The sequence below is a fragment of the Kockovaella imperatae genome (genome assembly GCF_002102565.1).
Source record: "Kockovaella imperatae strain NRRL Y-17943 chromosome Unknown BD324scaffold_6, whole genome shotgun sequence".
In the NCBI taxonomy this organism is placed as follows: Eukaryota; Fungi; Basidiomycota; class Tremellomycetes; order Tremellales; family Cuniculitremaceae; genus Kockovaella; species Kockovaella imperatae.
Window position 1 is genome coordinate 509,821 of NW_019028946.1, and position 26,545 is coordinate 536,365.

General features: G+C 51.5%; 13 protein-coding genes across 13 annotated transcripts; 8 read left to right on the forward strand and 5 right to left on the reverse strand.

The window, feature by feature from the left end:
- The first annotated feature begins 99 nt into the window (after positions 1-99).
- On the forward strand, positions 100-1,854 carry BD324DRAFT_625332 (Acetokinase family-domain-containing protein). Its single transcript, XM_022015785.1, has 7 exons — positions 100-356; positions 403-490; positions 536-635; positions 694-780; positions 823-1,048; positions 1,099-1,249; positions 1,312-1,854. The coding sequence occupies exons 1-7, from the start codon at positions 140-142 to the stop codon at positions 1,733-1,735; spliced, it is 1,293 nt and encodes a 430-aa protein (XP_021871263.1). The 5' UTR covers positions 100-139; the 3' UTR covers positions 1,736-1,854.
- Positions 1,855-2,936: 1,082 nt separating this feature from the next.
- On the forward strand, positions 2,937-5,409 carry BD324DRAFT_434088 (hypothetical protein). Its single transcript, XM_022012773.1, has 4 exons — positions 2,937-3,352; positions 3,479-4,309; positions 4,357-4,599; positions 4,938-5,409. The coding sequence occupies exons 1-4, from the start codon at positions 3,288-3,290 to the stop codon at positions 5,185-5,187; spliced, it is 1,389 nt and encodes a 462-aa protein (XP_021871264.1). The 5' UTR covers positions 2,937-3,287; the 3' UTR covers positions 5,188-5,409.
- A 1,205-nt stretch (positions 5,410-6,614) lies between these two features.
- BD324DRAFT_650833 (hypothetical protein) lies at positions 6,615-7,702 on the reverse strand (the record flags this gene model as incomplete). The annotated part of the gene is made up of 8 exons (XM_022018215.1): positions 6,615-6,742; positions 6,803-6,836; positions 6,886-6,919; positions 6,998-7,061; positions 7,122-7,193; positions 7,256-7,274; positions 7,332-7,510; positions 7,570-7,702. The coding sequence occupies 8 exons, from the start codon at positions 7,700-7,702 to the stop codon at positions 6,615-6,617; spliced, it is 663 nt and encodes a 220-aa protein (XP_021871265.1).
- A 212-nt stretch (positions 7,703-7,914) lies between these two features.
- Positions 7,915-8,757, reverse strand: BD324DRAFT_625353 (hypothetical protein). Its single transcript, XM_022015786.1, has 4 exons — positions 8,516-8,757; positions 8,320-8,387; positions 8,227-8,263; positions 7,915-8,137 (listed from the first exon to the last, which is right to left on the reverse strand). Exons 1-4 carry the CDS (start codon positions 8,608-8,610, stop codon positions 8,113-8,115), a joined length of 225 nt encoding a protein of 74 aa, XP_021871266.1. The 5' UTR covers positions 8,611-8,757; the 3' UTR covers positions 7,915-8,112.
- Positions 8,758-9,069: 312 nt separating this feature from the next.
- BD324DRAFT_681145 (hypothetical protein) lies at positions 9,070-10,099 on the forward strand (the record flags this gene model as incomplete). Its single annotated transcript, XM_022019110.1, has 2 exons — positions 9,070-9,425; positions 9,502-10,099. 2 exons carry the CDS (start codon positions 9,070-9,072, stop codon positions 10,097-10,099), a joined length of 954 nt encoding a protein of 317 aa, XP_021871267.1.
- Positions 10,100-10,288: 189 nt separating this feature from the next.
- On the forward strand, positions 10,289-12,752 carry BD324DRAFT_434316 (hypothetical protein). The gene is made up of 7 exons (XM_022012774.1): positions 10,289-10,884; positions 10,939-11,038; positions 11,078-11,174; positions 11,214-11,386; positions 11,435-11,943; positions 12,000-12,410; positions 12,487-12,752. Exons 1-6 carry the CDS (start codon positions 10,326-10,328, stop codon positions 12,275-12,277), a joined length of 1,716 nt encoding a protein of 571 aa, XP_021871268.1. The 5' UTR covers positions 10,289-10,325; the 3' UTR covers positions 12,278-12,410; positions 12,487-12,752.
- On the forward strand, positions 12,753-14,770 carry BD324DRAFT_434317 (actin cortical patch SUR7/pH-response regulator pali). The gene is made up of 6 exons (XM_022012775.1): positions 12,753-13,291; positions 13,488-13,606; positions 13,833-14,032; positions 14,088-14,197; positions 14,259-14,368; positions 14,428-14,770. Exons 1-6 carry the CDS (start codon positions 13,152-13,154, stop codon positions 14,508-14,510), a joined length of 762 nt encoding a protein of 253 aa, XP_021871269.1. The 5' UTR covers positions 12,753-13,151; the 3' UTR covers positions 14,511-14,770.
- Positions 14,771-15,033: 263 nt separating this feature from the next.
- On the forward strand, positions 15,034-16,754 carry BD324DRAFT_650838 (hypothetical protein; the record flags this gene model as incomplete). The annotated part of the gene is made up of 6 exons (XM_022018216.1): positions 15,034-15,516; positions 15,628-16,011; positions 16,069-16,210; positions 16,280-16,348; positions 16,418-16,644; positions 16,692-16,754. The coding sequence occupies 6 exons, from the start codon at positions 15,034-15,036 to the stop codon at positions 16,752-16,754; spliced, it is 1,368 nt and encodes a 455-aa protein (XP_021871270.1).
- A 108-nt stretch (positions 16,755-16,862) lies between these two features.
- BD324DRAFT_625364 (hypothetical protein) lies at positions 16,863-18,408 on the reverse strand. Its single transcript, XM_022015787.1, has 5 exons — positions 18,245-18,408; positions 17,869-18,194; positions 17,518-17,776; positions 17,353-17,449; positions 16,863-17,283 (listed from the first exon to the last, which is right to left on the reverse strand). Exons 2-5 carry the CDS (start codon positions 17,993-17,995, stop codon positions 17,104-17,106), a joined length of 663 nt encoding a protein of 220 aa, XP_021871271.1. The 5' UTR covers positions 17,996-18,194; positions 18,245-18,408; the 3' UTR covers positions 16,863-17,103.
- A 349-nt stretch (positions 18,409-18,757) lies between these two features.
- Positions 18,758-20,488, forward strand: BD324DRAFT_625368 (small subunit of acetolactate synthase-domain-containing protein). The gene is made up of 5 exons (XM_022015788.1): positions 18,758-18,983; positions 19,069-19,198; positions 19,311-19,396; positions 19,462-20,109; positions 20,178-20,488. The coding sequence occupies exons 1-5, from the start codon at positions 18,803-18,805 to the stop codon at positions 20,279-20,281; spliced, it is 1,149 nt and encodes a 382-aa protein (XP_021871272.1). The 5' UTR covers positions 18,758-18,802; the 3' UTR covers positions 20,282-20,488.
- Positions 20,489-20,514: 26 nt separating this feature from the next.
- BD324DRAFT_625369 (fungal-specific transcription factor domain-domain-containing protein) lies at positions 20,515-23,901 on the reverse strand. Its single transcript, XM_022015789.1, has 7 exons — positions 23,316-23,901; positions 22,501-23,276; positions 22,342-22,464; positions 21,751-22,308; positions 21,563-21,711; positions 21,379-21,523; positions 20,515-21,341 (listed from the first exon to the last, which is right to left on the reverse strand). The coding sequence occupies exons 1-7, from the start codon at positions 23,675-23,677 to the stop codon at positions 20,536-20,538; spliced, it is 2,919 nt and encodes a 972-aa protein (XP_021871273.1). The 5' UTR covers positions 23,678-23,901; the 3' UTR covers positions 20,515-20,535.
- Positions 23,902-24,098: 197 nt separating this feature from the next.
- On the forward strand, positions 24,099-25,216 carry BD324DRAFT_650842 (hypothetical protein; the record flags this gene model as incomplete). The annotated part of the gene is made up of 8 exons (XM_022018217.1): positions 24,099-24,108; positions 24,149-24,246; positions 24,288-24,395; positions 24,457-24,599; positions 24,642-24,807; positions 24,843-25,051; positions 25,093-25,150; positions 25,196-25,216. The coding sequence occupies 8 exons, from the start codon at positions 24,099-24,101 to the stop codon at positions 25,214-25,216; spliced, it is 813 nt and encodes a 270-aa protein (XP_021871274.1).
- A 34-nt stretch (positions 25,217-25,250) lies between these two features.
- Positions 25,251-26,543, reverse strand: BD324DRAFT_625376 (putative mitochondrial inner membrane citrate transporter). The gene is made up of 8 exons (XM_022015790.1): positions 26,329-26,543; positions 26,119-26,277; positions 25,980-26,071; positions 25,820-25,940; positions 25,625-25,772; positions 25,569-25,587; positions 25,389-25,527; positions 25,251-25,340 (listed from the first exon to the last, which is right to left on the reverse strand). The coding sequence occupies exons 1-8, from the start codon at positions 26,476-26,478 to the stop codon at positions 25,275-25,277; spliced, it is 894 nt and encodes a 297-aa protein (XP_021871275.1). The 5' UTR covers positions 26,479-26,543; the 3' UTR covers positions 25,251-25,274.
- Positions 26,544-26,545: the final 2 nt, after the last annotated feature.

Below are 26,545 nucleotides of genomic sequence, written 5' to 3' on the forward strand. Positions count from 1 at the left end.
CCGGTCCACGTGGTGTAGTATACAGAAGTCACGTGCTTTCGGACCCGAACGTCATCGAATAGCTGCAAGGAATGCGCAAAGACCCTCGTAGGTGGTAGACAGCAATATCGATAGTCTATCGGACACCCGTGATTTCACCATGCCGCACATCTTGGCGATCAATTGCGGTTCGTCATCTATCAAGGGGAAACTATATGCTATCCCGAGCTCATCTTCAGAGCCATTGTCAGCTGTCGCGACACTCGGCGTCAGCAATATTGGAGCAAAAGGTGAAAAGGTGCAGATAAAGGTCAAATGGAGCAATGAAGGCGATCGAGATGTAGATGAGGAAGGAGATGACGGAGACAGCGTAGACTGTGAGTAGTGTGCGTTGGATGGGGCAGTAAACTAAAAACTTCCTAGATAAAGCCATGGTCCCGCTGTTGCTGGATAAGATTATCTCTTCAGGCTCTGTACAAAAAGATGACATTAAATATGTCGCTCATAGAGTGTGAGCAGCAAATGATCCGCTGGAAACCCCGCTCATGCATGTTAGGGTACACGGAGGGGAACACAAAAGGGGGATACGTATTTCAAAAGGACACGAAGAGGGGTTAGCCGAGATGGATGCTCTGAGCGAATTCGCCCCGCTGCATGTGAGCGCCAGATACCCACCCGCATGTTGTTCGTTAAACGTTGCTGACTGTTCAGTAGAACCACCATGCCGTGCTTGCTGTCCGATCTTGCCTAGATGCATTGCCGAACCATACGTCGCTGTTGCTCTTCGATACATTATTCCACGTGAGGGTTTCATCACGATCATTGACCTGACGGTGATCATAGCAAACCATCCCCCCGGAAACATACACCTATGCTATCCCTCCGCCGGACACAAAGATCGTCATGCCACTGAGGAAGTATGGATTTCACGGTCTGTCATACGCATCCATCGTATCACAACTGGCAGAGCATCTTGGCAAACCTGAGTCTAAAGTCAACGTGGTAGTCGCACACCTTGGAAGTGGAGCAAGCAGTTGTTGTATCAAACGTGGTCAATCCATCGACACCTGTGCGTAAAAACGGCGAGATGATGATACGATTTCTGACGACGACGTACAGCTATGGGGTTGACTCCGTTGGAAGGGCTCATCGGTGGCACTCGCTCAGGGACTATTGACCCGACGGCCATATTTCACGCCATTTCCGATCCAGGATCAGATGCTGGATTGGAGGGAATGAAAGTGTCTAAAGCCGAAATGATCCTGAACAAGTGAGAAAGCGTTTAGGGGGGGGAGCAAAATAGCTGGAAGCAAAAACTGATCCTAAGGACAGGAAATCTGGTCTGAGTGCATTGGCGGGGACCACCGATTTTGGATTGATCTTGTCGCGTTTGGACGCGTCCAAAGTCTCGGCGGACGATCATCGATCGGCGAGTCTGGCGTACGCAGTGTACCTCGATCGTCTACTTGGCTACGTCTCGCAATACCTGTTCAAATTGCTCGCTACCACACCTCTGTCCGATATTGACGGAATCGTCTTTTCAGGCGGTATAGGTGAACGAGGAGCCAAGCTCAGACACGATGTCCTGGATAAATTCACATGGCTAGGTGCCGAGATTGATTCGAGGGCGAATGATGTAAGCCAGGGCAGTGTGAGGGAAATCACCGTCCAGGGTAGCAAGCTCAGAGGCTGGGTGGTGGAGACTGATGAGGAAGGGTTATGTGCTGAATTGACGAGGCAAGATTTTGGCTTTTGAAGGGTAGTCAATCACAACTGGCGGGCGGGTAATGAATTTTTTTTTGACATTTTTGTCTTTTTCATTGTTCCTGTCAGGAGGAGATGGTCCACCACTGCCTCTCAGGACATGCATGATCTACCTCTCATACTCACTCCCTTCCGGGGTGAATATTGGGGTCTCCATTCCTCTCCAGTAACAACCGACGGCTAAACCCGGTCCCGGGACGGACGCCCTTGAAAACTGGGAAATACGCCTCTCACACTTCCGATCGCGCCTCAATTCATCGAGAAGCCCACATGAACGCCGCCCAGCAAATGATCGTCCACAATCAGGTCACATAGACTTCAAGCCCAGCTCATTTCGGTCCATGACAGTGGCACGGAAAATCAAGGCAGAGCTCTGGCAGGGAGGGGCTTAAGGGGCTACGGGTGGGGCTCGTAGATCCTGAATCAGAGTTTTGTTCTGATGGTGAGCAAGAGATCTCTATCTGTCCGTGAGACTGACTCCGCTCGCCCCTCGTGCTCCTTCCCAATGATGTCACACAGCTTTTAAGGGCAGGACGATGTACAATAGGAACACCGTTTCTGGTCCAATGGAGTAGGTTCTTCCCCCCATCGAGGGCAGGACAAAATCCCCTTTGCCTGAGAGATTATATTATTATTACCCTATTGACCCGTACCCCATCCCCTGCAAAAACACAATTGGAACGCGTTGGCGAATGACGCCGTCGACCCGTTTGCGCCTCGTTCTTGGTGATCCCGTATACAAAGAAAGCGCCACGACCTCGAGAAATTAGACAGATTTTTTTTCCCTTCCAGATATACACCGTACGCCGCTGTCTGTCTCTGGGTATGCCTCTGATCTGCATTTGGCTGCTGGCAGAGCTATTTATTCCATACGACCGGTCTGTCTGTCCTTGGTTCCTGTCCTCTTGTGTTCCCCTCGTTTGATTTTGGCTCAAAATTGTCCGGCGATTCTTTTTTTTGGGCAGTCGTAGCGTGTTCTGGGTTTGTGATCGTGGACATTATTATTGTTGTCGCCGTCCTGAACAAAGGCTGCCTTTTTCTTCATTGGATCTCACAGAGTTGGTCCGCGACTGTCAATCATCATCGCCTGATTCCACTCCACTCCACAATTCAATTTGAGACATATGTGGTTCGGTGTCGTGTTTAGCGTCGTTCCTGGTGCTGAAATTTAAAAAATACGGCCGGCGAGGGGTCAAAGGGTGGAACAGGAGAGAGAGTAAAGGGAAGTTGAGAACAAGGGTGGTTAGTCACTTTCCTCTGTGGGTGGTCCCCAGTCCCTCCCCGAGAAGGCGATACCACCGTCGCAGCAGCAGGAGACAAGCTCGCTCGCTGCTAGCTGCGTGCGTGGCAGCAGCAGCAGCAGCTGCTGCTTGGTCTGGAGAGAGAGAGCCACACAGGGTAGAGGTAGATCAGCCAAGACGGCAAAACCTCTAATAGTTTAAATCCAACCCATATCTCATCGACCTCAATCCCTGAGCACGCATAGCCGGCTCTTGACCGGAAGTATCAGGATAGATTTGGCCACTAGCCAGATCGAATCAGATATGGCTCACTGCTATACATTGTATGGCGGACATGATATCGCAACGCCTTATGTGACGAGTCACCAGTGAGTGGACGTGGTTCAATGTTGGCGGCGCGCGCGAGGCGAGCGCGAGCGCGAGCGCGAGTGACGATCGAACATGGAGCTGATGCTTTCTTTGTCCTGGCCGACTTTCCCCTCTTCTTCCCACAGCAAACTAGCTTCATGCCTTGATTCCCGACTAGATCCTTTGGATACTTTTTCCTTCCAATCGATCCGATATCGTCTTCATTCCTCAATGTCCGACATGCCCATCTCAGATCCATCTCCCTCATACAGCTTTCCACCGAGACATTCCTCATCCGCCTCTAGCTCTCAATCCTCATCTCTACCTCAACGACGCGTCTCGAGACCGTCTCCTTCAGCATCTGTCGATCCGGCAAGCTCTTCACGACCCCAACATGAGATCCAACCTCCCAGTCGACGTCTTTCCTCTCATCAAATGCTCCTTCTCACTCCCTTTGGCAGCAATGTTCCCGATGGTATATTCGTGCCTGGAGAATCATCGAGTTTCATGACGAGGAACGTGCCGATCTCGGCAGAAATGAGCGTCGGGAGTAGTAGCAACATGACTCGAATGAGGACAAAGAGTGTAGGAAGATCACAGGATCCAAGAACGAGTACTTTTCCCCCTCCGAGTGGGATGAGACGTGGCAGTTCGCGCATGGGATCACCGTCCAGCTCCAACATGCAGGTAGCCAATCCTTCCTCGCTGGTCTCTGCGCCAATGTCGACCATTCCTTCGGCGTCAGAGAGTGAGACAGAGATCGAAGCGGCTCACGGCCACCATGTCGAAAGTGGAGCATCGGTGTATCCGGTATTTATCGGTGATCACCTCAGTACCGTTCCAATGACTCGGTCCACCTCATCCCCTGTCATGAGCTTGCAGGCTTTGGAAGAGCTCAAGAGGAAGGACGGGGAATTAGGTATAGCCAGGGGGGGCATGTGGGCATGGATCTCGCACGACATGGACGAGGTTGATTCGTGAGTTGAGCGTCGTTTAGAGGAGGCGGTGTCTGATGCTTCCTCAGCCCTCGCGGTGAATCCTCGACCATGATCCAGTCTTCCAATCCTAGAGATGTCACTCCCAGTCCAACCACATCTGCTTCCTTGCCCCTTTTTCGAGATCCATTCGCTCCTCCGTTACCGCTCGGCGCCTCTGTCATGACGAGAGAGATCCCCACTTCTGCATCGTCCTCCACCACTACTTTCAGTCAATTAGATGGGAAGGGTCGAGTGGCGACAGCATCGAATTATCATTATTCGCCAAACCAGTCGGATGGCCGTCGAATGTCCGAAGCGCCGGTTCCTGCAAGCTCTTCGCCGCGTTCCAAAGTGCTTAAAGCTCTACGTCGGCCAAGTGTGCCACTCAATACGGTCATCCAGAGTGCTCGTCGGATATCGCTTTTGGGAATGCGCTCAAGTGGACAAACGGTCACTGCGGACAATGTCGAGCCTGATGACATTGCCTCCGTCGAGCAGACGGACGCTGGGCCAAGCGTGCCATTCCCAAAATTGTCTCGCTATAGGTCTCTGCCGAGTCGTCGTCTGAATATGGCATTCTCGCTCCGCTCGAATGAAGCTGGTTCCGGTGGATCAAGCCAGGCTCCAGGGCGGTCAGAAGATCAAGTCAGCCCCCGAGCAGGATTTCGAAGACGAGCAGGTCGCACAAGTGGCGGAGCTGGTGGTATTGGTGGTGGTGGTGTTGGTGCTTGGGCATCGGTAGATATCATAGATTCGTTGACTGCTCCGTCATCACCACCTGTCAGCCTACCTCGAAGTATCACACCGGACTCCTCAATACTCGATGCTGGCTCTGCATCCGATCACACGACTTTAGGTGGTCGTTCGCATCGAAGTGATTCGCCAGCGTCGAGGAGTGAAAAACTTGGTCTTCCACCAGTTGGCGCACCCTTTCGTCGTCGATTCGAATCTGTCGACTCGGCATTCGCTTCTTCTTCAAACGGTGGAGGACCAACTTCAGCTCTCGCCCCTCGCCCAAGTGAAGGTGGCGGGGTCTCAGGACTTCAAGTGACCATTGGACCTTTCACCGGACCCGATTGGAGGGGAGATACCTTGTTCCCCCGTCGCGGCAGTCTGATGCTATTGACGAATCAACAAATGATCCCTTGGACATCTGTCGAAAGAGAAGGTGGAATCAATGTAGAAATAGGTCAAGCGACTTGGTCAAGTCGGAGAGGGAGTTGGGTAGAAGGCTGGGAACTTGGAGGTGGCGCATGACGGAGTGAGGGGTCAGTGAGAAGAAAGAAGGCTTGTAGTATAATAGGGGAACATGAGGCGAACGGATGAGATGTTTTAGGGTTTCCAATTGGACTCTTTCCACAGGCAGGCTGGGGCGGGGGAGGCTCTCAAGAAGACACGCCCGTTACATTGACACTCTCCCTTTTTTTTTCCTTTGGCCTATCTCCCCCTTTAGATCAGCTGATCAGCGTGACACCATATATGTATGTATCTTCATAGGTGTATCTTTGGTAAAAGGCGCATCAAAAGCTAGCCGCATTAGTCATGCAACTTGAGGGAGTTAGTGGGAACCAAGTCTTCTAGAAGCTTTTTCAACCTCCTGAAATCGTCTCGGAAGCGAATAGAGTCCCCATCAATCAACGGGGGTGTAACGGTGGCACATGACTTGAGTCACAATCTCGTAAACCTTGGGTTCATGCTGCAGGGATTCTCCATCGTCATCTCGGATTAGAAGCGAGGGCATCGCGCTGTCATCTTTTGGAGCCGGCCATTGGTCACCCTCGAAACTTTACAGACATCAAAAGGGGGGAGGTTTTACAACCTTGATTCTGGCGTCGCATCACAAGAATGTTATTAAATGTGGTTTGACCGTGCGGAGCGGACTTAAGACGTCCATGATCCCCTTCAGCCATTGAAGGTATTCAAGCGTACCAAGAGCCCTCGCGCCGGCGCGAGTATGCGGTACTACCAAGCCAGGGGGGAGGGAGAGGAAAAAAGGAACCCACTGTGTATGCCGTGCTTGGTGGGGGATCGCTCGTTCATCATATCATGCAAAGTCGAAATCCACGATCATATTCTCTCTGTCTTTTTTTTTTCGGTGCTGGATGCCGTGCAGCAAGGGCAGCCCTAACACATGTCAATAGGGCGTGTGGTAAATGCAACCCAGTCAAGATTGGCGCGCACTGACAGAGGACCTCCGAGTTGCAGCCTGTGATGCATGATGTCGTTATAAGCTGATCATCTAAATGCCTTGTCATCTACCTTGATGACAACGATGCTGACCTTCACCTGGACCCAGGCCTCGTTCTCAGGCCTGCGCGCTTCCAGACCCAGCCAGGATCTTTGCACTGACACTTCGAATATTCTGGCCTGCACGTTCGATTCCTCCCTTTTCTGCTCGTTCGTACATCTTCAACGAGGCTTCGAGGTTTCCAGCTGATGAAAGCGTGATTCCGTCAGTACGAGTGAATCATAAGCAGGATATGGTCCACTGACTCGATTCAAGGATAGCAGCAAGGTTAAAAGCAACCTGGACCGTGTCAGTGGGGACTCGCTGACAAAAGCTCCACGGGTCCCACCTCGGGGTCATCAGGTGTCAGTTCCAGTGCAGACCTAGCGGAGGAAAGAAGGATAGTCAGCGGCCATCAATAACTAGATGCGATTAGGACAGGCGTCTGCCTATTGACTCACGTCAAGTGCTTTATGGCCAATGCAGCTTGAGGCGGCTTCATCATGATATATGCGGAAGCCAAGTCTGCCGTGAGTGAATTGTCAGTATGTATGTTCGAGGTAAGACCAAAACGACACAACCCACTGGTATAAGCATCTGCTGAGGGTGTCAAAGCTATAGACCTCTCCCAAGCTTTAATAGCTCCTGGGTGATTGTCTAAAGAGAATCTCCCTCCATCAGCTGAAACTCCTACAGGAAAGAGAAGCATCATAACGCACTCTGGGTATACTCGCAAACCTATGCGGAAAAGGGGGCCGCAGGTCAGCGTACCCTAAACAAAAGGGGCACACTCACCCCGAGGTTGAAATACCCTCCACTTGTCTCTTTCACATTCACGCTCTCTTTGTATTTCTCCAGAGCGCCTTGGACATCGCCAGACTCTATCAGCCGTGTACCGTCTTCTAATAATCTTAATGCTTTGGCGAACGAAGGATCAGTAGATGAAGGAGGTTCAGACGTGCTCGTTGCGGTTCCTGTGGGGCGAAATGGTCAGCATCACCTGACGAGATCAACGAAATGGTGGATGACAAACGTTGAGCGAGGATCAGATGAGAAGGACGAGGGAGAGGTGCATGATGTCCCGATGTGCACAGGATGGGCCTTGAGGAGCTGGCCCGAGATACTATTCGCCAGGCAGAGTTGGATATGCGCATGCTGCTGGACATGGTGAGAAGATAGCCAGGAGACTGATGAACAGGCGGTTGGATACAAGAATATGAACGTCCGGAAATGTCGGTTCGAAAATTCACTCGTTCGCGGCCAGTCTTGCGTGGTCTTGGCTCAAACACGCTAATAATACTCGACTCATGAGTCCCACCTGTACTTCTGCAGAGTGGTTCTGGAGCTCCTCGTCTGGTCGTCCCACAGAAAGGCACACTGGACGATATATTGCTCATGCATTGTTTGCTTGGAGCTGCTGGCTAGTCAATGAGCCAAGGCAGACCTTTGCCTGTTCACACCTCATCTCTTCTATCCCGAAGCTCGGGATCCCTCCCGACTCGGGCGACGCTGCCTTCACTGTCCCCTCACATCCCGGATTACACCTCCCGCTACGCATCTCCCTCGATATCATCTCTTAAGTCCCAGCAGCGGCCTTCTTCCTAGACACCAGTATCAGCAACAACTCGATGACTTGTACGGCCAGGTATCGACACCGATATGGTTACGGCAGCGCAAGGTTGTAACTCACAAGTGGTGGTGAACGGCGTAGAATGGCAAGCCGAAACCTACGGGCGGGGCGGGTCAGTGGAGCCGTGCAGACGGAACGTAAACCCAGACGTACCGGTTGCGGCAAACATGGCAATCTTCATAGCGGTCCATACCTTGTTGTCAGTGTTGGTAGGGATGGTCCTACATGAGAGAGCGGCAGCGTCAGCGAATACTCGATTCAGACTCGACTCAGATACGGTCAACACCATCAAGGTCAATGTCCGAAAACATCTCCCCAAGATGATCGCCTGCACCTCGATGAGACTCACTTTCCGAGCTCATTCTCAAAGTGGAGTCCTCTGACTTGCTGTCTAACGACGAGCTGTCTAGGCGCTCTCAACGCTGTCCTGGCGAGCATGGACATGATGGGTGCTGGAATGCTGTTGGATGTTGGCAATCAGATGACGATCCACCCTTTTGGCTGGAGAGTCATCAGAGTGATTGAGGGAAGTGAGAGGAGGTCAAACGGAATCAAATCGGGAAAATACGCTAGTGGCATTTGTAAAAGTGGCACTTTGTGGGTTGTGGGCAGGCTGTGTGTGTGTGTGTGTTGCTGCATGGCGCTGTCTATCCAACGGTAGGTTGGTACCGTTCTATTCACATCATGTTGGAGATGGATATCGGTCACCTCTCTCCGTGTCCCATATCCATGCGTGACCCATCTCATCGACAAGTCAAAGCTCGGCTGGATGGTGAATCTCTCAGTCCGCAGCGGGAGCACCTTGACGGACTTCAAAGGATCCTTCATCTCGTTAGACGGTGGAGAGTATACATCGCGATTCTCTCGCTATCTCTGATATTGCTGCTGATCACCCTATTCTCCATGGCTGTATCGACATCTTCCACTACCTCTGAGCCCCATGTGAACCTCCGTCACGATGAGATACCCATTTCCACCGCCCGGCCGACACCTCGTGTCTTGATCTTGCAGCACGTGTATCCTCCGAAGAAGTCTTTCTGGATGAACCTCCGAGGCAAGAGTGAAGAATCATTATACAAGGCATCTATTTTGAGTCATCAGACGTACGCCCGAGCATGGGGACACGGGTACATATTAGATCGGACTCGATGGCTCGGGGCAGATGACCCGCGATCAAAACACTTGAGTAAGGTGTACACACTCCTCCACACTGTGATTACAGAGCTGGGAAGGGAGGAACAAGGAGCTGAGTGGATCATGTGAGTGCGAGCGAAGTCCATCCACCAAACTAGTATGTAGAGGTGGATGCTGAGCTGAAAGACTGGGTGGTGACAGGTTCGCGGATGCCGATACACTCATTCTTGATCCTTCCATCTCCCTATCTGAGTTCCTGCCTCAACCTCACAACCATCCATCGCCTATCATCCTTGCCAACGTCGATCACCGAGGATTCAACGCTGGCGTCATGATCTTCCGTGTCTCCCTCCGACTAGCTACTTTCCTTATGGACATGCTTGCAAATGAAATCGAGCTGTTTGAATCGATAGGAATCCATCCGTCGGATAAACATCTCTTCGGATACACTCTACAGCAAGACAAGCATAAGGACGTAGCTGAGGCTTCCGTGCAGATTCCTCAGAGATGGTTGAACGCGTATCATATCGAGGGCGATGGTCCAGCCTTACATGTCCATCTGGTCAATCAGAGGAAATGGGAAGAAGACTGGAAGAGGACGATAATAGGGAGGGCAGATGAAGTCTATGAGGAGGCGAGGAGGCAGAAGCTCGTCATCAGCAGAGGATCGAGTACTCGGGTTGGGCTAAGAGATGCGCTCGTGCAAATGAATTCGTGGCGAGAAGCGAGGGATGTGGCCAGAGAGTTTTGGCGGGATCCGAAACGAGGTATCGGGGGCATCATATTCAATGAGATCTAGAGGGGAGGCATGCATATGTGGGACCTCCAATGGCGCAAGGGGTCAGCCCACGTAGCGATACCGACCCGGCTGCATCAAGGAACGGGCCAAGGACGGAACGGATCAAGGCGTGCCACAGCCACAACACCTCATTCTGAGAGCGGCAAACCGGGAATGTCAAAAATATCCCTCTCGCCGAACGCGATTGCTTTCTTGTTCATTTGTGATCACATCGACCCTTACCGTCATGACGAGCAACGCGATTCACGACTACGCCATCGGGCATCGATATCTCCATTCAAAGACTCGATATCCCTTAACCTTGAGATACATCGGACCACTACCTCCACCTGTTGGTCCTGCCGAGGTACACTTCTCGACCGGCTCATCTGGCTCGACCGATACACTCTGGCTTGGCGTGGAATACGATGATCCGGCTCATGGTAAAGGCCATTCGGGGACTTACAAGGGTATTCAAGTCTTCAAATGTCGTTCAGACGGATCAGGAGCCTTTATCAAGCTGAGCTCCGGGGTTCTGATACGTGGCCAGACTTTGGTTCAAGCGTTCGAGGAGCGATACGGTGGAATCGCGATTGATTCCCACGAGGCTGAGAGCTATGAGACGCCGGAGAGATCTATCAAACTTGGTACTTCGGGTATCACGGTCGAAGCTCCTGGAATGCAACATGTCAAGAGGAAATTCGGCCAGCTAGAGAAATTGAAAGAGGTCGGACTGGAGGGCGAGTGGACAGACACTTTAGGCGGTACAGAGCAGCAGAGAAGGACGATGAAGGAGAGGCTAAAAGGTAGTCTTACCGAACGGGTTATAACGACAGGTGACTTTGCTGACCTGACTTTAGGTGTACGTTTGTTGAATCTCGGATCAAATTTGTTGTGTTCGTGGGATCAAGTCGGCGAGATCATATCTGTGTTCACGGGTCTATCTACGTTGATTCTCAAGTGGGTCCGTACTCAAGTCGCAGAGCTGATGCAGATCAGTCATTCTCGGATATCAAGCGGCGAGATTGACACCGTCACAAGCTCCGACATCTTAGGCGAGTTGTACCTCGGCGACGCAGGTATATCATGGCATGAGGCGAGTTGCTCAAAGTGATGACACATCTGACTCTCGCAGGCATGCGATATTGCTCGGCTGTTCCCCCATCTATCAGCCCTTCACCTCAACGACAATCCGCTCATCTCCACGCTCGATAGATGCCTCAACGCCCGGATCAAGTCGCTGAGCCTGGCAGGGTGTCCACTAACCAACTGGGAAGAGATCCATCGGGCTTTGAGCGGTTCCTTATCGTGAGTGTGCGTCTGATAAACCTTTGTCTCACCTCGCGCCTCCTGCAGACTCGAATCGCTTGACCTGTCCAGAGTGCCTATCTCCAGTATCCCGCCTTCCCCGCACCCCACAGGCTTTGCATCGCTCAATACGTTGCTTCTGTCCGAGACAAGCCTCTGTGATTGGACGGATATCGACCACCTCGCGGTTCGTCTTCCTCAGCTCACAACTCTGCGCATCTCATCCGCCCAGTCAACTGAGCAAGAAGTGTGGGAGGACAGTCCAGCACAGCCGCCTCTGTCGAGTCAATTGTCCGGGAATGACCTCCAGGATCGACCTTTCCTCATTGCCAAGATTGAGTCCTTGTCCGTCCTCAACGGTAGTCAGATCACATCGGACGAAAGGCGAGATGCCGAGATGCACTATGTCAAGCAGGTCACAGCGTTGATTGTCGATCATCCGGAACAAGCTGTTTCCTGGGGTCGTTACTCTGCCCTGAGAGCCAAGCATGGTATGCAGGACGTCCACGAGTTGGTACCTAAAGCACGAATCAACGACCTCAGATCCAAGATGATTGGTGAGTACACATGTGTTTTTGACGATGGTTTTCCCTGAATTCTGACTCCCGCACAGCTCTGACAATCGTGCATGCCAAACGAGATCCTTTCACTATCTCTGTCCTTCCCTCCTCTTCCACAGTCTCTCTCAAACGGAAGATTGCGAAACGAATGGACCGAGATGCAAACAGTCTTCATCTATGGACACTTGCACCTCCAGTCGAGGATGATCCGTTGAACACGCTAGTCAAAGGTCAAGAGGTCCACGATGGTCGGAGTGTAGAATGGTGGTTCAGTCATGATGACAGGGTACTGTGGACTGGCGGTGGTGTCCATCGGACGGTGAGGTCGTAGAGCGGACAGATCTGATCGTCATATATATTTATTTATTATTGAAACGGGACCGTCCCGTGTCCATTCCGGTCCATAATCTATCACTTCATCGCATTTGCCCGAGCCCCTGCTGCTACCATTCACACGTCGTAATGTGAGAGATCTTTGTAGCCCTCCACGCCACACCCTGTAAATTCCTGATACTGCTGATGCTGTTGCTGCTACACCAGGCACTCGTCCAAACAATCGCTGAAACTATTAGAGTGTGGCCAAGGGCTCTGAGTGCTTCCCGTGCCAAATTGAGGTTCTCCCTTCTGCCTCCTCTGCCTCGACGCGACCAACACTTTTTGGGAACACGGGAAGCGATTTATGATTTTTTTGGGAAAAAAACAACAACACACAACACGGAAGCGCGAGGAGGATGAAGGATGAAGGAGGGAGGGTGGGTGAGACACTGGTTAAGATTCATTTTCGACCCCAAACCACCTTCCCGTCTCTTACTCAAATCCTGCTGCTGCTGCTGCTGCTACCACACACTCTCTTCGTCTTCCTCTCATCTGCTGTGCAGTCCAGTCGATCGTCCCTTGCACTCTCTGAACCAGTCTCAACGCCTCACCTTGAAACCTTTTGGTCCCCGGTCTATCGCCAAGCTTCGGGTCTCCCTCTACTGCTGCTGTTGCTGTCGTGCTCTCTCTGTGTGTGTGGGGAAGGAAGAATTTATTATCATCATCTTGAAACGCTTCATTCTATCTTTCTTTTCCCCCCATCCTTGACGTTGCACCACTCTGGCCACACCATCCTCAACTAAACAAGGCGACCCTCTTCCTTCAATTCCTTTCTCCATTCCAACCAGACTCCCTTTGAATCCGATCACCGGACCCTCAACTTGTGCACAATGCGAGGTGAACATTGTATCGCTGGAGCTTCGGTTCTCTCCGCTATCGCCATCATCTTGTTGGTGTTCGTGAACATTGGACAGATCGGTACAGGAGCTTTGGTCAGTGGAATATATATGGCTCAGGTCAATGTCGCTGCGTGAGTCCAAGCGAGCGAGCGAATAGCAAGTCGAATGTCAACTGACTTGGGTATCTGTTCCTCTCCATACCCTTGTTCTTCGTCCACCAATCACCGTTGATGCCCCGCCGCCTATTCCTCAAACGCCGCCCACTTGTGACTTGTCATGCGGATGCTCACTCATCCACTGCCCCACCTCTCTCCCCCCCTCACACAGCTACGGAGCCGCTGTCCAAGCCGCCACAAAATCAACACCTAATGGACTGTACGATACCCAAAACAACCCCCTAGGTACCAGCGCCGGTTTGAGGCAATACTACCGATATGGAATCTACCGTGAGTGCGATCGCGCCGACTGGTGCTCAGGCAGGTGTACAAGCTGACCTGCGTTTATTGTTTGGTGTTTTCTCCCTCCCCTTACTCGCCATCTTTTACCTCCTGCTTCTTGATTCCGTCTGCCGTATCTCCCGACAATGGCACCCTCCGCCCTCTGTTCAAATGCTCCTACAATCCCACTCACCGCCTCAAACCGACTCACTTCTGCGCTCGTCTCGACTTACAGGAGCCTGCGCTTACCAAAAGGACGGTTCTGGAATTTGCTCCGACTCTAGCTTTGGACACCCCATGGAGCCGTACGGAGACGTCCTCGCGGACACTCCTAGCAAGTTCAAGAGTACTTTCAACCAGATCGTCCCAAACTCGACATACAAGAACGACTCGTACAACTCCGCCATGACCCGTATCGGAGGCTTGCTGATCTTCGTGAGTTCTTCTTCACAAGATGTAGTCACTATTTGTACTGACACATGGATGACAGGTTGGATCAGCCCTCGCTGCTGTCGCCTTGATCCTCGGTGTTCTTAAGAGCAAAGTCTTCTTCTTTGGAGCTGCCACTTGCTCTGGACTCTCTGCCTTCTTGCTTCTCATGTAAGTCGAAAATTCTCCGCATAAATCCCTCGATTCCACGCTCACGGTCTTCTCCTCTCAGCGGAGCTACGCTCTGGACAGCCTGCATCGCTCAAGACTCCTCCATTGCAGACTACGCCGTGGCCAAGACCCAAAACTTGGGTATCACCACCACTGCTGGAGCTGGATTGTGTGAGTGAAAAAAAGGCGGTACACGCAGCGACTGGTTCGTCGCTGACCCCCGCACCTAGACCTCACTTGGGCTGCGTTTGTCTTTGTGACATTATCTGTCCTGCCATACGTCATCGCCTGCTGTACCTTCCGACGAGACTAGGCGATACCTAGGTGATAGCGGCGGAGAGCAGCGATGAAGCAGAGGCTCTTGATGGGTTTCGGACATCATTCCCTTGTGCCCAGACACACAACTTGACGACACTCCATCTCTCAACAGGGGGCGGACACGACTTTGACTCGGCGCCGTTGGGCAAACTTTTTTTTTCCAGCATAGAGCATCCTTTTGGTTTCATCTCTCCCTCTCTCTCTCACACAAGGAATCCATCCTTCGTACCATCCAAAACACACACTCCTTCCAACTATCTTGGCTCTCGTAGCTTTCTCCTCCTTTCTCTTTCTTGGTCTTTGGTTCCGCCCTTCTTTGTACGCATCGTAGAGACTGAGCGGGGAGAACGTCATGCATCCCGCTGTACTGAGAAAGGAGCAGCCAGAGCCAAAAGGGGTTCGGAACCGAGGAAATATCGGTAGCCAGCCGGAATTCCGGAAATCGTGTCCCGTTGTCCTATAGCCCAGAGCCGTCTGTCTGAGCATATGCGCACATCCTGTTGGGGTGACCATCGATGATGCCCGATTCGCGACCCGAGGAAGAGGCTTCATTGTTTCGAGGATCGTCTTCATATTCTCTCATATCTTCATCACCGTCGTCTCCTACCAGTCCACTTGCCCCTACTCTCTCGCCGTCGATTCCATATCGATCTAGCCACCATTCACCGAACCTTCCCCTCTCTCAGCCCTCTTTCAATACGCCCAAGAGCAGGTTGAACGCACGCAAGACATCGGGTCTGTCTGAGAAATCCAAAGGAAAACAGAGGGCGGTCAATGCGAGTGAGGAGGATGGCGGTGGAAAAGGAGCTGGAGAAACGGATGACTTGGATAACATCGCGCGGTATGAAGCGGCGGCGCCTGGATCAACCCACGATACGACCAAAGCAAGATCACCTGGAAGACACGTCACGGTAGTGTTCTCCAATGAATCAGAGTCGGGAGGTGGGAACCTGGAACTGTGGATTGAAGATGGCGAGTCTGTGGGGTCAGTCAAAGAGCAGGTGAGTGAACTTCCTCTGATTGCAGAGGGTGACGAAAGTAAGCTGATTGTCATCCTCTTATGCTCTCTCGCAATGATATGATATGATTTGCCTGCTCATTGATTCGGACAGATCCGTCACCTACGGCCCTCTCTCGCCCCCTTGTCTCTCCGACTGATCCACGCTGGACGACTGTTGACAGATGGGATTCTCCTCTTACCGTGGCTACAATCCCTCGAGGATAGAGTTCGCCGTCAAGCTGGAGGTGTAGGCGGGGACGTTGAATCAGTCCTGAAAGACGTGGGATTTCAAGATGATGAACCTGAGCGTGAGACAGAGAGAAAAGGAAGTGCAGGTGAAACAACAGCGAGTCGTTTACGATCGCGATCCCGAGGACCTCGGGGGCATGCGAGTCCTGAACGGAAAATACGAGACAAGGAGAGAGTTTGGCTGCATTGTAATGTTGGTGGGAGATTGGACGAAGATAAGGACAAGGAAAAAGAGGATGGAGAGGAGGTGAGTGAAAGACAGTGCGGTCGGTCCCCATTAGTTGATCGCTTTCGTCCTTTTTAGACGACACCCGCACCTCGTAGAAGGGGATTCGACGTACTCCTCGATGCGGGTCTTAGTCCTGCCGACGTTGCCAATATGCGACGACAATTCTACGAGAGTAGAGGAGAGGAAGTACCAGAGGGTATGGATTTAGGGGACGTCAGTGAGTGCGGGGTTGTTGTTGCCCCCCATCCCTCTCTCGAGTGAGGGAGATCGCTAAATGGTGGTATAGACGACGAGCACGCTAGAGCTCTAGAAGAACAATGGATCGAAGGAGATTTAACGGCGGAAACAGCGACGAGTAAGTCACATTGTTGTTTCTGCCATGACCGCAGGATCCACGCTTAAATGATCCATCTTCCGATGATAGCGACTTCGGAAGGAATGTACACCTCGATTTTACACGGTCTTTTGACCGGGTTCCTATTCCCTCTCATACCTTGGTTCTTCTTTCGCGAATTGCCTCTGCCAAACTTTTTTGATGCGGATGCAGAAGCTAGAGGTGAAGACGATACGACTGTCAGTGGGCGTGTATCTAACAATCCCGATATCGGAGGCGAGTTCTTACCTAGCGTGGTATTTGGCAAGCGAATGCAGGTGAGTTCAAAAAGGTATGGGTTGGCTCGTGCTGAAAGTTGTCACAGATGGGCATCCTTTTGGGGACATTTATCAATGTCGCCTTTGGATGGCTAAGATTTCTCAACTGACGGAGGGTGTCGCGAGAGGCGTGGACAAAGCCTATATGAATGTAGCAATCGCATGGCTCTGGACGCTGGACCCACAGACAACAAGCGAGGCCAGGAGCTTTGTAGACAAAATCGTGCATCATGTTGTCCGTCATCAAGACGAGTTATATATGAGCCAAAAGAGGTTTGACGAAGAAGGCGAAAGAAGAGAATTTGGGTTCAGCGTGCGGGGATTCAGTCCGCACGGGATATAGACATGTATAGAATGGTCGTGATGGCATAGAAGAAAGAAGACACCAGGTGAGAAAGAGTCCATCCCGACACACACAGAGGAAGAGAGAAAAACAAAACGTCCTGTCGTATCTCTCATTTACATGACAAAGTAAGTGGCCATACCGAGAACGGAGAGGACCAAGGTCGCTGATGTAGTGAAGGATTGACCAGCTGCTCCAGTGGCCGCTGTGGTGACTTTTGCGCTTGATTTAGCGGCAGAGGCAGAAGCAGAAGCGGACTGAACAGTGCTCTTGACTGTAGATGCGGCGACGACGACCTGAGTGATACAGTCAGACTATGAAACATGGGTGGGTGGTTGAATGCTGCGCCCTGCGCCCAGACTCACGGCTGCAGTGTTTGTTGCGGCTGAAGTGGTAGGTGCGCCGGTAGAATCAATGAGAGCCATGACGGATGAGTTGAAATTGCCAGTCATGGCGTTGATTCTAAAGGAAAGACGGGGGTCTGGGTCAGTTCAACCATCTCGCCCACGCCCGTAGGAGCCTCAACTCACGTGAATCTTGCCGAGTATTGGGTATAAGGGTACTGAGGGTTCTTTGGGTCTTTAAAGTTGAGTGAGACGTATTTGATAAAATAGTAATCTCCAGATTGACCGATGGAGGGGTTGATCGTGGAACTGATGGCAGATGTCTTGGATACGTCTACGCTTTCACCGAGGTTTTGAAGCCAGACTTGTTGCGTTGAGCTTCCGACGAAGATGTCAATGGAACATGGTCCAACTTGTGAGACGGAAGGGGATTGACCGTCGTCGGCTATGAATGAACACCCAAAGTCAGTCGTCGTGTAAAAGACGTTGGTGGTCCATGCGACGGTGACCTCTCCATCGCCACCACCCCACACTCACCCCAAGAAACGTTCAACACTTGTCCACCTGTAGCGACTGTGGAAGCTACTGGGCTGGTAGTGTAGATAGTGGCGAGGGCTGACCTGGCCAGGCATAGCGTGAGGATCGTAGAGAGAGCAGAGAACATCGTGATAGAATGGTCGTCGTGGTTCGGAAAGAGAGAGGATTAGGAGACTGCTTTGTTTTTGTGATCCGTGTGAACGAGCGTGAGGATTGAAGGAGCGTGAGTGGTCGTTTGAGGGTTGCGGCTTAATGTGAGACCAGCAGCAGTCCAAAAATGAAGGAAGATGTGAGTGATGTGTGTGTGGTGAAGATGTAAAATGATGCTAAAGGAAGAAGGTGAAATGAGTGGAAGAGATGCAGAATAATGACCCACCACCAATCGCCCCCTTCCAAAGTCTTATTTCGAAACGATCGAAAGTCACAAAAGGCACGAGGAGAGTAAGAATAGAGAGGGGCAAAGGGATTGATTGTGTATGTATGTGTGTGGCTGAACCCGCTCGGATCCCCTTTCAGAGAAACTGACTGCTCCAACAGCATCATGCATGCATTTATAACCAAGTTGTATACAAGAACCCTGTACCACCACATGCATTGGGATAGCGGGTGTACCATCCATTAGGGCTATCCTACTCCATCCCGAGGGATCCATTTAGCTTGTAAGAATATGATATGAACTGGGTGGATGGTCATTGGATCCACCCTTTATTCCCTTGTTTTTCATTTGTTTACAACCATCCCCCCACTCGTCATTTGTGTTTCAGAATTGAACGGTGTCGAGTGTGGGAAAGTGGCACGAGGTGGGTTGACGGACAACGCACTGATCCCCATGCCACGCGAGCCACAATCGTTTAGACCATGTACGACTCGTCTATTGAAATTGTTGCGGACTGGGACTCTCTGTTCAAGTTTGACCCAAATCACTCCACGCAACATGTCACTTCGAAGAGCTCTGACGGGGATCACACCTCTCAAGCGAGGCTCTTCACCTCTCTTGAGCACATCTACAAGATGTGCATCTTCCACATCGAGCTCATCCTCGGCCAACGCAACAGGTTCATCCAACCCACCTAAAGCACCTAAATCGATCGATGATAGTACTTCAGCTTTAGATTGTGAGTCTTAGGCAATGTTCCTTGGGGTCGTTCTCTGTCTCTGTCTCTTTTGCTAAAGCGTGCGCGCGCGCGCACGGTTCTCCAGACAAAATGCATCGACCTATACGGCGAATGCCTCATGTCACCACGCCTCCACCTAGAGCTCCTTCGGTCGAAGAGGCAGTCACGAATATCTTGTACAACACTCCGCCGCCAAGTACAGAGCCGTACAAGAGGTGAGTGATGTGAGCCCTGAAGCGAACCGAGAGATGGCAAAGCCTTGTGCTTCGTCTCCAAGTCTTTCTCTCCCCCTGTCCATCCCACCCCCCGTTGACCCGCCTCGCTTAGGCATCTTCTCAATTGTCTCGTGCAAAATGAACCTGGTGTGCTGTCCCGAGTATCTGGGATCATTGCCGCAAGAGGTTTCAACATCGGTACGTCCGCTTTTTTTTGGGGCAAAGCCATTCATTTCCCCCTGCCTGTCTCTGACTTTCCTCAGACTCTCTCGTTGTGTGCGCTACGGAAATCCGTGACCTGTCCCGAATGTGTATCGTTCTCAAAGGTCAAGATGGAGTCGTCGAACAAGCTAGACGTCAACTTGAAGATCTCGTACCTGTCTGGGCAGTCTTGGACTATACTCAAACACCGAAAATTGAACGAGAATTACTCTTGGCCAAAGTGTCCATCTTGGGTCCCGAATTCGCAGCTGCTCAATTGGGTTCATCACCTACAGGATCTGACTCTCAATCTTTCGACGCGGCGATAGATCATCAAGATTCAGCTCATCCACCTTCATTTGTCGGTCAATCCTCTTCTGGTTCAGAGTCCACATCGGGCGGCAGCGGCGGCGCCGGCGGCGCAGGTGACAAGTATGAACGTGAACAAGCGCTCGCTCGATCGTTTGAATCTTCTGGATCATCTCCTTCCCTCTACCCTGCTCGTCAATCGGGTTTATCCGTTTCGGAAGCTTTGATCGCCAAAAATCTCCATCTGGGCGCCATCAAGACGTTGACCGATCAATTCGGAGGAAAAGTCGTCGATGTAGCGGATAGTAGCTGTATCGTCGAGCTCACAGCCAAGAGCTCTCGAGTAGAGGCGTTCTTGAACCTCATTAGACCGTTTGGACTCCTCGAAGCGGCTAGATCAGGTGAGGTCCAAAGGGGTCTTCTTCTGGCATACAAGTAGAAACCAAAAGTGTGCTTACTCTGCGTCTAGGTGTCATGGTCTTGCCGAGAACACCTCTAGCCAGATGGGGCGAAGAGGAAGAAGTCGCTATCGAGAGAGGAGAAGTCGATGCTAGTATGCTCCCGCCCGGTTAGATTTTGTCTTTGGCTGGCTTTCCGTGCAACGGTTTGTATAGATGAATCTGATGATAATAGACTTTTACGGTTTGCAACGTGGTCATTTGCGCCATACATATACCTATGCGGTGTTGGGGGGTTGCGAGGCATGAGGGCCTGCACCCAAGATCCATGAAAGCTCGTCAAAAGGTTTAAGACGTGTAAAGGATGCACCTCTCGCTCGGCGCACAACACACGTTTCAACATCAAGATCACAACATACATGTCTACATCTATGTCCAGAGAGAAAAATCTGCAGGGATATCCGAAGCATCCCAGGTCGTCGTACCTCCCAGACCACCCTCTTCATCCATCAAAAAGTTCAGAATATCAAAATTGTTCACTTCTCCACCGAGACTCGGACCATCCATCTCATCGTTACGAGGCATTGTGAATGGGCCTAGACCACCCGTTGCCATGGCGATTCCAGGTTCCATCTTGAACCCGGGAATAGGGTTCGCCGGACTCGTCTGAGGCAAGATGAAGGAGGAGGGGTTCGATGATGAATTGACTTGAGCGGCCATGGCGTAATGGTGAAGCATTTGTCCGTTGCCTCCTCCCCCGCCGCCTCCGCCTCCTCCACCTACTGCTGCTGACGCAGCACTTGCATCGATGTTACCTCCGAATGCACCTGGAGGAAAGCCTTGAGGGGGATTCTCGAAATTTGGTGCTGAAAGATTGTATTTGGATGACTCATGGTGAAGGGCTTCTTCCGCGAGTCGCTTTTGCTCCTTCATTTTCTTACACCGAGCTTTACCGTTGGTATAATCTGACGCCTTGTTGTGCGCCGCCATGGGGTTGATGAATACATTGTCGAGAAGTGACAGCTCGTAAGGTAATTGCACTTGAGGCAGAGGGGCAGGGAAACGATCACTCGGATGTGGATCGTGTCGAGAGGACGAGACAGGAGCGGATGACCGGATGCGTCCAGGAGATGGGGCAGTATTTTGAGGCGGATCACTAGCCGCGAGCTGGTCGAGGATGGCTTTAGACAGAGTCTGCATCGTGTCGTGGCATGCGCCAGCTGATGGAACTCGGGCTGCAATTTCAGTATAGTACATGATGGAACAACTCACGAGCCAAGTACGCCAAGACGGCTTGACACGATTCAAGGTCTAGTTGCGCCTCATCGAGCGTAGGTACGCCTTCGCCGTCGCCCATACTGTAGAGATTGAAAAAGGCATACAAGAAGGAGATTCCCGCCATGAACGAGTAATGGCTCTGAGCAGGTCAGCAAATGGTGAGATGATGCGGTCTCACCGTCATCCAGAGCCAGCTGATACGATTGTTCAGCTGCATCCGTCGGTAGATACGGATGATGTAGCTCGAACTGGCTAGAACAGTTTGTAGGGCCTTTTTGCCAGGACGCGGATTGCCCGGAGATGGTCTGAACAGCAACAGCACAGAATCTTACCCTACTCAGTAAAGATTCCCAGACATCTACTCACTGTGGAAGGAAATCGCAAAGCCTTCCGACGATACCGCGCCCCTAGGTTCCGGAGTCGTCGCTAGCCACTGCTTAAGCCGATCAAACATGTCGTCGAACCATTCTTGCGACGGTCCCGCACGCTTGGCTTCATGCAAGTAGATGCCATACGTGTGATAGAGAATCCTCGACTGCATCTGGCGCAGACGGCAAGTGTGGAGGAATACTGTCTTGTAGGCACACGTGTCAATGTCGGCAGGAGGAGCGTCGTAGCTGCCAGCGTGAATGTCCACGTCGTGCAAAGCTGATGGGTACTCGACGTTGATAAACCCATCCGGGATGGTCACGGGACGTCCGAGAGACGTAGAGAGCAGGCGATCCATCTTGTAAACACACCAAAACAATCTTCGGCGCATATCCACCTCTAAATTGTCGAGTTGTTCCTTTTGAGCATTACGCTCGTTGTGAAAACCTAGGTCGACGCACGTCCGACAAGCTAGACCAACGAGGAACCAGATGGAGCCCTTGTCCGGGTTGAGAAGGGAATACCATACGAGCAGGAGGATCGCCTGGAGGCCGACTATATGTCAGCGGGGCACATACTGGATCTCACCATAAGTCTGTTCCTCAAATACCGCATCCAGATGTTTCATGGCCTCGGCGTGGAACGCTTCAGAGCATGCTCGAAGCTCATCAGGAGGCTCGACAAATCGAGACGATGCCATTGTACTCAGTGCTGCGAGTCAGCCTCGAACGACTTTCTTCCGCTCACCCAACACCATCATGACCACAAACACATCGCTCTCTTCGACATCTCGGCCTTCTCTCATCCTGATGATCTGCTTGCCCAATGTCGGAATATGAATGATTGGCGCAGTCACGCCGACGAAATCGACATAAGCCGCGACCAATCGCTCAACAGCAGGCTGTGGCGGGAGAGGAGGAATAGCAAAAGCTCGTTTCTTGGCCATTTTCCCACTCCCAGGTATTGAAGAGGATGTCGCCATAGGTGAAGCTGATGGGTGTCGCTTGATACCACCAGGAGAAGGGCCTTCCATGTCGTGATTGGCTGCAGGTGAATCGATACTTTTTTCCGATCCAGCGACACTGGTCCCTTGCAGAGCGTTGACAGAGTTCAATGCATGACCCGTTCTGTACGCTGCATCGTGAACCATACGCGTGAGAGACGTGGCGGACGATTGCATCATTGGCGGAAGACGATTGTTGAAGAATGGAGATCTGGGTGAGTCACCTCCGCTATTGCCACCGACACTACGTCCTGGTGGTGGAGGACCGTATTCAGAATGTCTCCGTCCACCGGCGAAACCTGGCGAATCCCAAGGTGATCGTAAAGGCTCCGACATGTCTGAATGAGACGACGCGGTGGGATCGATGTGCAGGATTGGAGGAGCGAATGTGGAAATGGCTTGAGAGGCATTGGCAGCGATCCCACGTTTGACTTGACCAATGGTATCGTGTCTCTCGTCAGTCAGTGCAGCAACTTGAGCCCGAAGTGAAGCGACCTCTTGTTCGAGGGAATGTAGGTAGCTGAATGTCAGTAGATGGAACTTTGATTCTACGACTCACTTTCTCGAAATATTCGTCTTGCTGATGGCATCGAATCCGATACACTCTACGTTTGCGCGTTCACAAGCAGTACAAGCGGGAAGTTTCCCATCACATTTTTGTTTCCTACTTCGACATCGTGTACAAGATGAGATGGCCCTCGCGACTTTGTACTGTGTTCCGGGATCTTCACTCGATCGAGCTTTCGAAGGTGACGAGGTACCGGATTTCCGACCTCCACTGGAAGAACCATTGGCGGTTCCATTAGATTTGCGGTTGGGCGGAACGGGCGGTGGATGGAACTGATGGTCAGAGTGTGAGGAAGAGGATGGATAAGGGGAGTAGTGAGTGTCCGACGTGCGTCTATCCGATGGTATCTTCATGATTGTATGTAGCGAGAGGTGGAGGGGGGCAAAGGTGAAATCTGGGCCGAGATACAGACTCTCTTGAGATCGGGAGGACAGATCACAGAGTGTTGTGAGATGCACGAAACAGACGATGAGGGCTTGATACTTCGGCCAGGCTTCTTCGATTCGAGTAGAACCCCCCTGGATTATGGACCTCCTTGGTCCCCTGTCGAGGTCGATTGGGGTGAAGGAATGACAATGACAATTGCACCGAAAGGGCCTGCTCGGAAATCTGGCCGAGTCAAAAACATTTACGTAATGTGTCGGTCTAATGCAAAAACGTGACGTGGGTTATATTGATACCATTCACCCATTACGCGTCACGTCGTCCTTGATTTCATCCATGTTGGTGGAAAAAGCTGTAAATGGCCAGGACCTCGAATATTGACCAGTGACGATGAGCAATTGTGAGTCATATTGGGTGGACTTATACTGACGACTTGCTAGACGGGGCTGAGAACCCGTACTATGGTGGTGGTGGAGGGGGATTCGTTTCTGGTGGATCACCCTATGGGAGTCAAGGATCCCAAGATGGGGCTAAGAAGGTGAAGTTCGTTGGGATTGGATCCTTGAGCTGACTGGGTAGAATCGTTCAAATCAAACGCTTCGACCAGTGACGATCAAACAGATATTGGAAGCTGATCAAGCTCATCCAAGTGCAGACTTTACCATTGATGGGCAGGAAGTGGGATCGGTAAGTCGTCGACCTCCCTCCCTCTTTTTCGCCTTGATCATGTAACTCAATTTTCTTCCAGATTCTCGTGGTTGGCTCGGTCCGCAACAGCAACAATTCAGCGACTAAAGTTTCGTACGAAGTGGGCGATGGAACGGGATATATCGATGTGAATCAATGGCTGGATACGGCAGATGATGAAGGAGGCAAGATGGACGGTATCTCGTGAGTACTTATTTCAGTGCAACCTTTTCTTACCATCCGAAGTCAAGACAAGTATGTCAGTATCCTCGGTTCTATCAAGGTCTTTGGAGGCAAGCGTCAGATCTCGGCGACTCATATTCGACCTATCACGAATCACGACGAAGTGTTCAATCACCTTCTCAAGGCAGTTTATGTGAGCATGACAGTGAGGTATCCGAACGGTGTGCCGGTGAGTTGGCTAGTGCAACACCATCTGACGCTTAGAACGACGGAGGAGCAAGAGGAGCAGGAGGAGCCGTGGCGAACGATTACTCTGCTGGGACTACCAATGGAGCCGATTCATCTGCGTGGGCTGGCTTGCCACCTCTTCAACGGAAGATCATGGAGATTGTCGCCGCAGATGATACGGATGAAGGCATTCACGTGGCCACTGTGACTCGACAGATGGGCAACGTCAACGTGGACGAAGTGACGTGAGTGAGCGCTTTTAGTTCGACGATCTGACGTGGATCAGCAATGCGATTGAAAAGCTGATGGATGATGGACAACTCTATCCGACGCATGATGAATTTGTGAGTCTGAAGGAGCTCGCACATTGGCTAAAGGTCAACTCTCAGCACGTCAAAGCAGTGTACTAGAGATGATTGATTTTTCCCACCCGCGGATCGGGTTGTACTATAGTCATGCATGAGATGTCTAAAAGATAGAGTCGAACAAGGGGTATGTCTTTTCATAGACAGTGAAGATGATACCTCCGCTCAGCTGGAAGGGTCAGCAACGGACCATGAGGGGTGGTTTTGGCTGACTCACTATGAGACGTCCCAATCGAGGTACTGTGCCTTTCCAGAATCTTAAGACGCCCTCTTCTGTGAAGATTCGATAGGCACAGTGAAGCGAATTACGATACTCCTGCCTCGCTTTGAGCGATTGCATCCGGGTTTTGACGACGCTTGGTTCAGGTCAGAGAGGTACAGGCCAGTCAAAGCTCACTCAAAAGGCATGGTGGAGTCTAATTGTCAGACCTGTTCGTGATAGATTGGACTTACAGACTGTGATGACACCTGCTGTGGCTCCTATGCCAAAAGTCATCCAACCGGGTAATTGACTTCCCGGGACGACACTGCCTTGAGCCAATTGCTTGAGGGTAGAGTAGGATGAGAATCGGACGGCGGAATTGGCTCCCTGCCTCAGAATCTGTACGAAAACGATTGAGTGGTAGCTCTGCTTTCGATTTCACATACCACAGGGCCTAGACCTCTATACACTCCGCTGATCCCTTCTTCCCGTACGATAGTCCGAACCGCATCTGACATGCCGTGAAATCGAGGTTGAGCACGTTTGGAATCGTCAATCATTTTGGTTCTAAAAGTCAGCACAGCGTCATATCAATGCTATCCCTACTTGATAGTCTCTGAGGGCGTCACGGCGATAATGGCTTCCATCATTCCTGCTCCTAGTCCAGCTAGCATCGACCTCGGCGCTGTCAATTTGCCCTAAAGTTGTCGGTAAGGATTCACATGCAGAAACCCCTCCCCCCCACCTCGTCATCCTTGAGGAGACTCTTGAATTGATCGTATGTTGTGAATCTCACTCCGGCTTTGACAGCATTCCCGATCACGACAGCTGTACATCCAGCATAGAGTGCGCGTGTTCCTCCCTGATTCAACGTCTCCCTCAAAGCTTGAAGCGGAGTCAAAGGCTACTACTCTGTCAGACAAAAGCTCATTGCAATGATCCCTCCGCCGCCCACCTTTCCGCCTTCTAAGGCTCCGAACTGAAGTCTAGTCTTTAGACTCTCCAAAGGGTATGTCGCAAAGGATTCGAAGCCTCCGGCGATAGCTCCTGCACATAATGAAGCCATTGGCTTTTCGCGACTCTTGCCTTTGTTAGCGGCCGACATGGTGAGCGAAGCTCGTGTGATAAGTTGAAAGTCGAGATGATCGCGACTCGGGAATTCCAAAAACAAT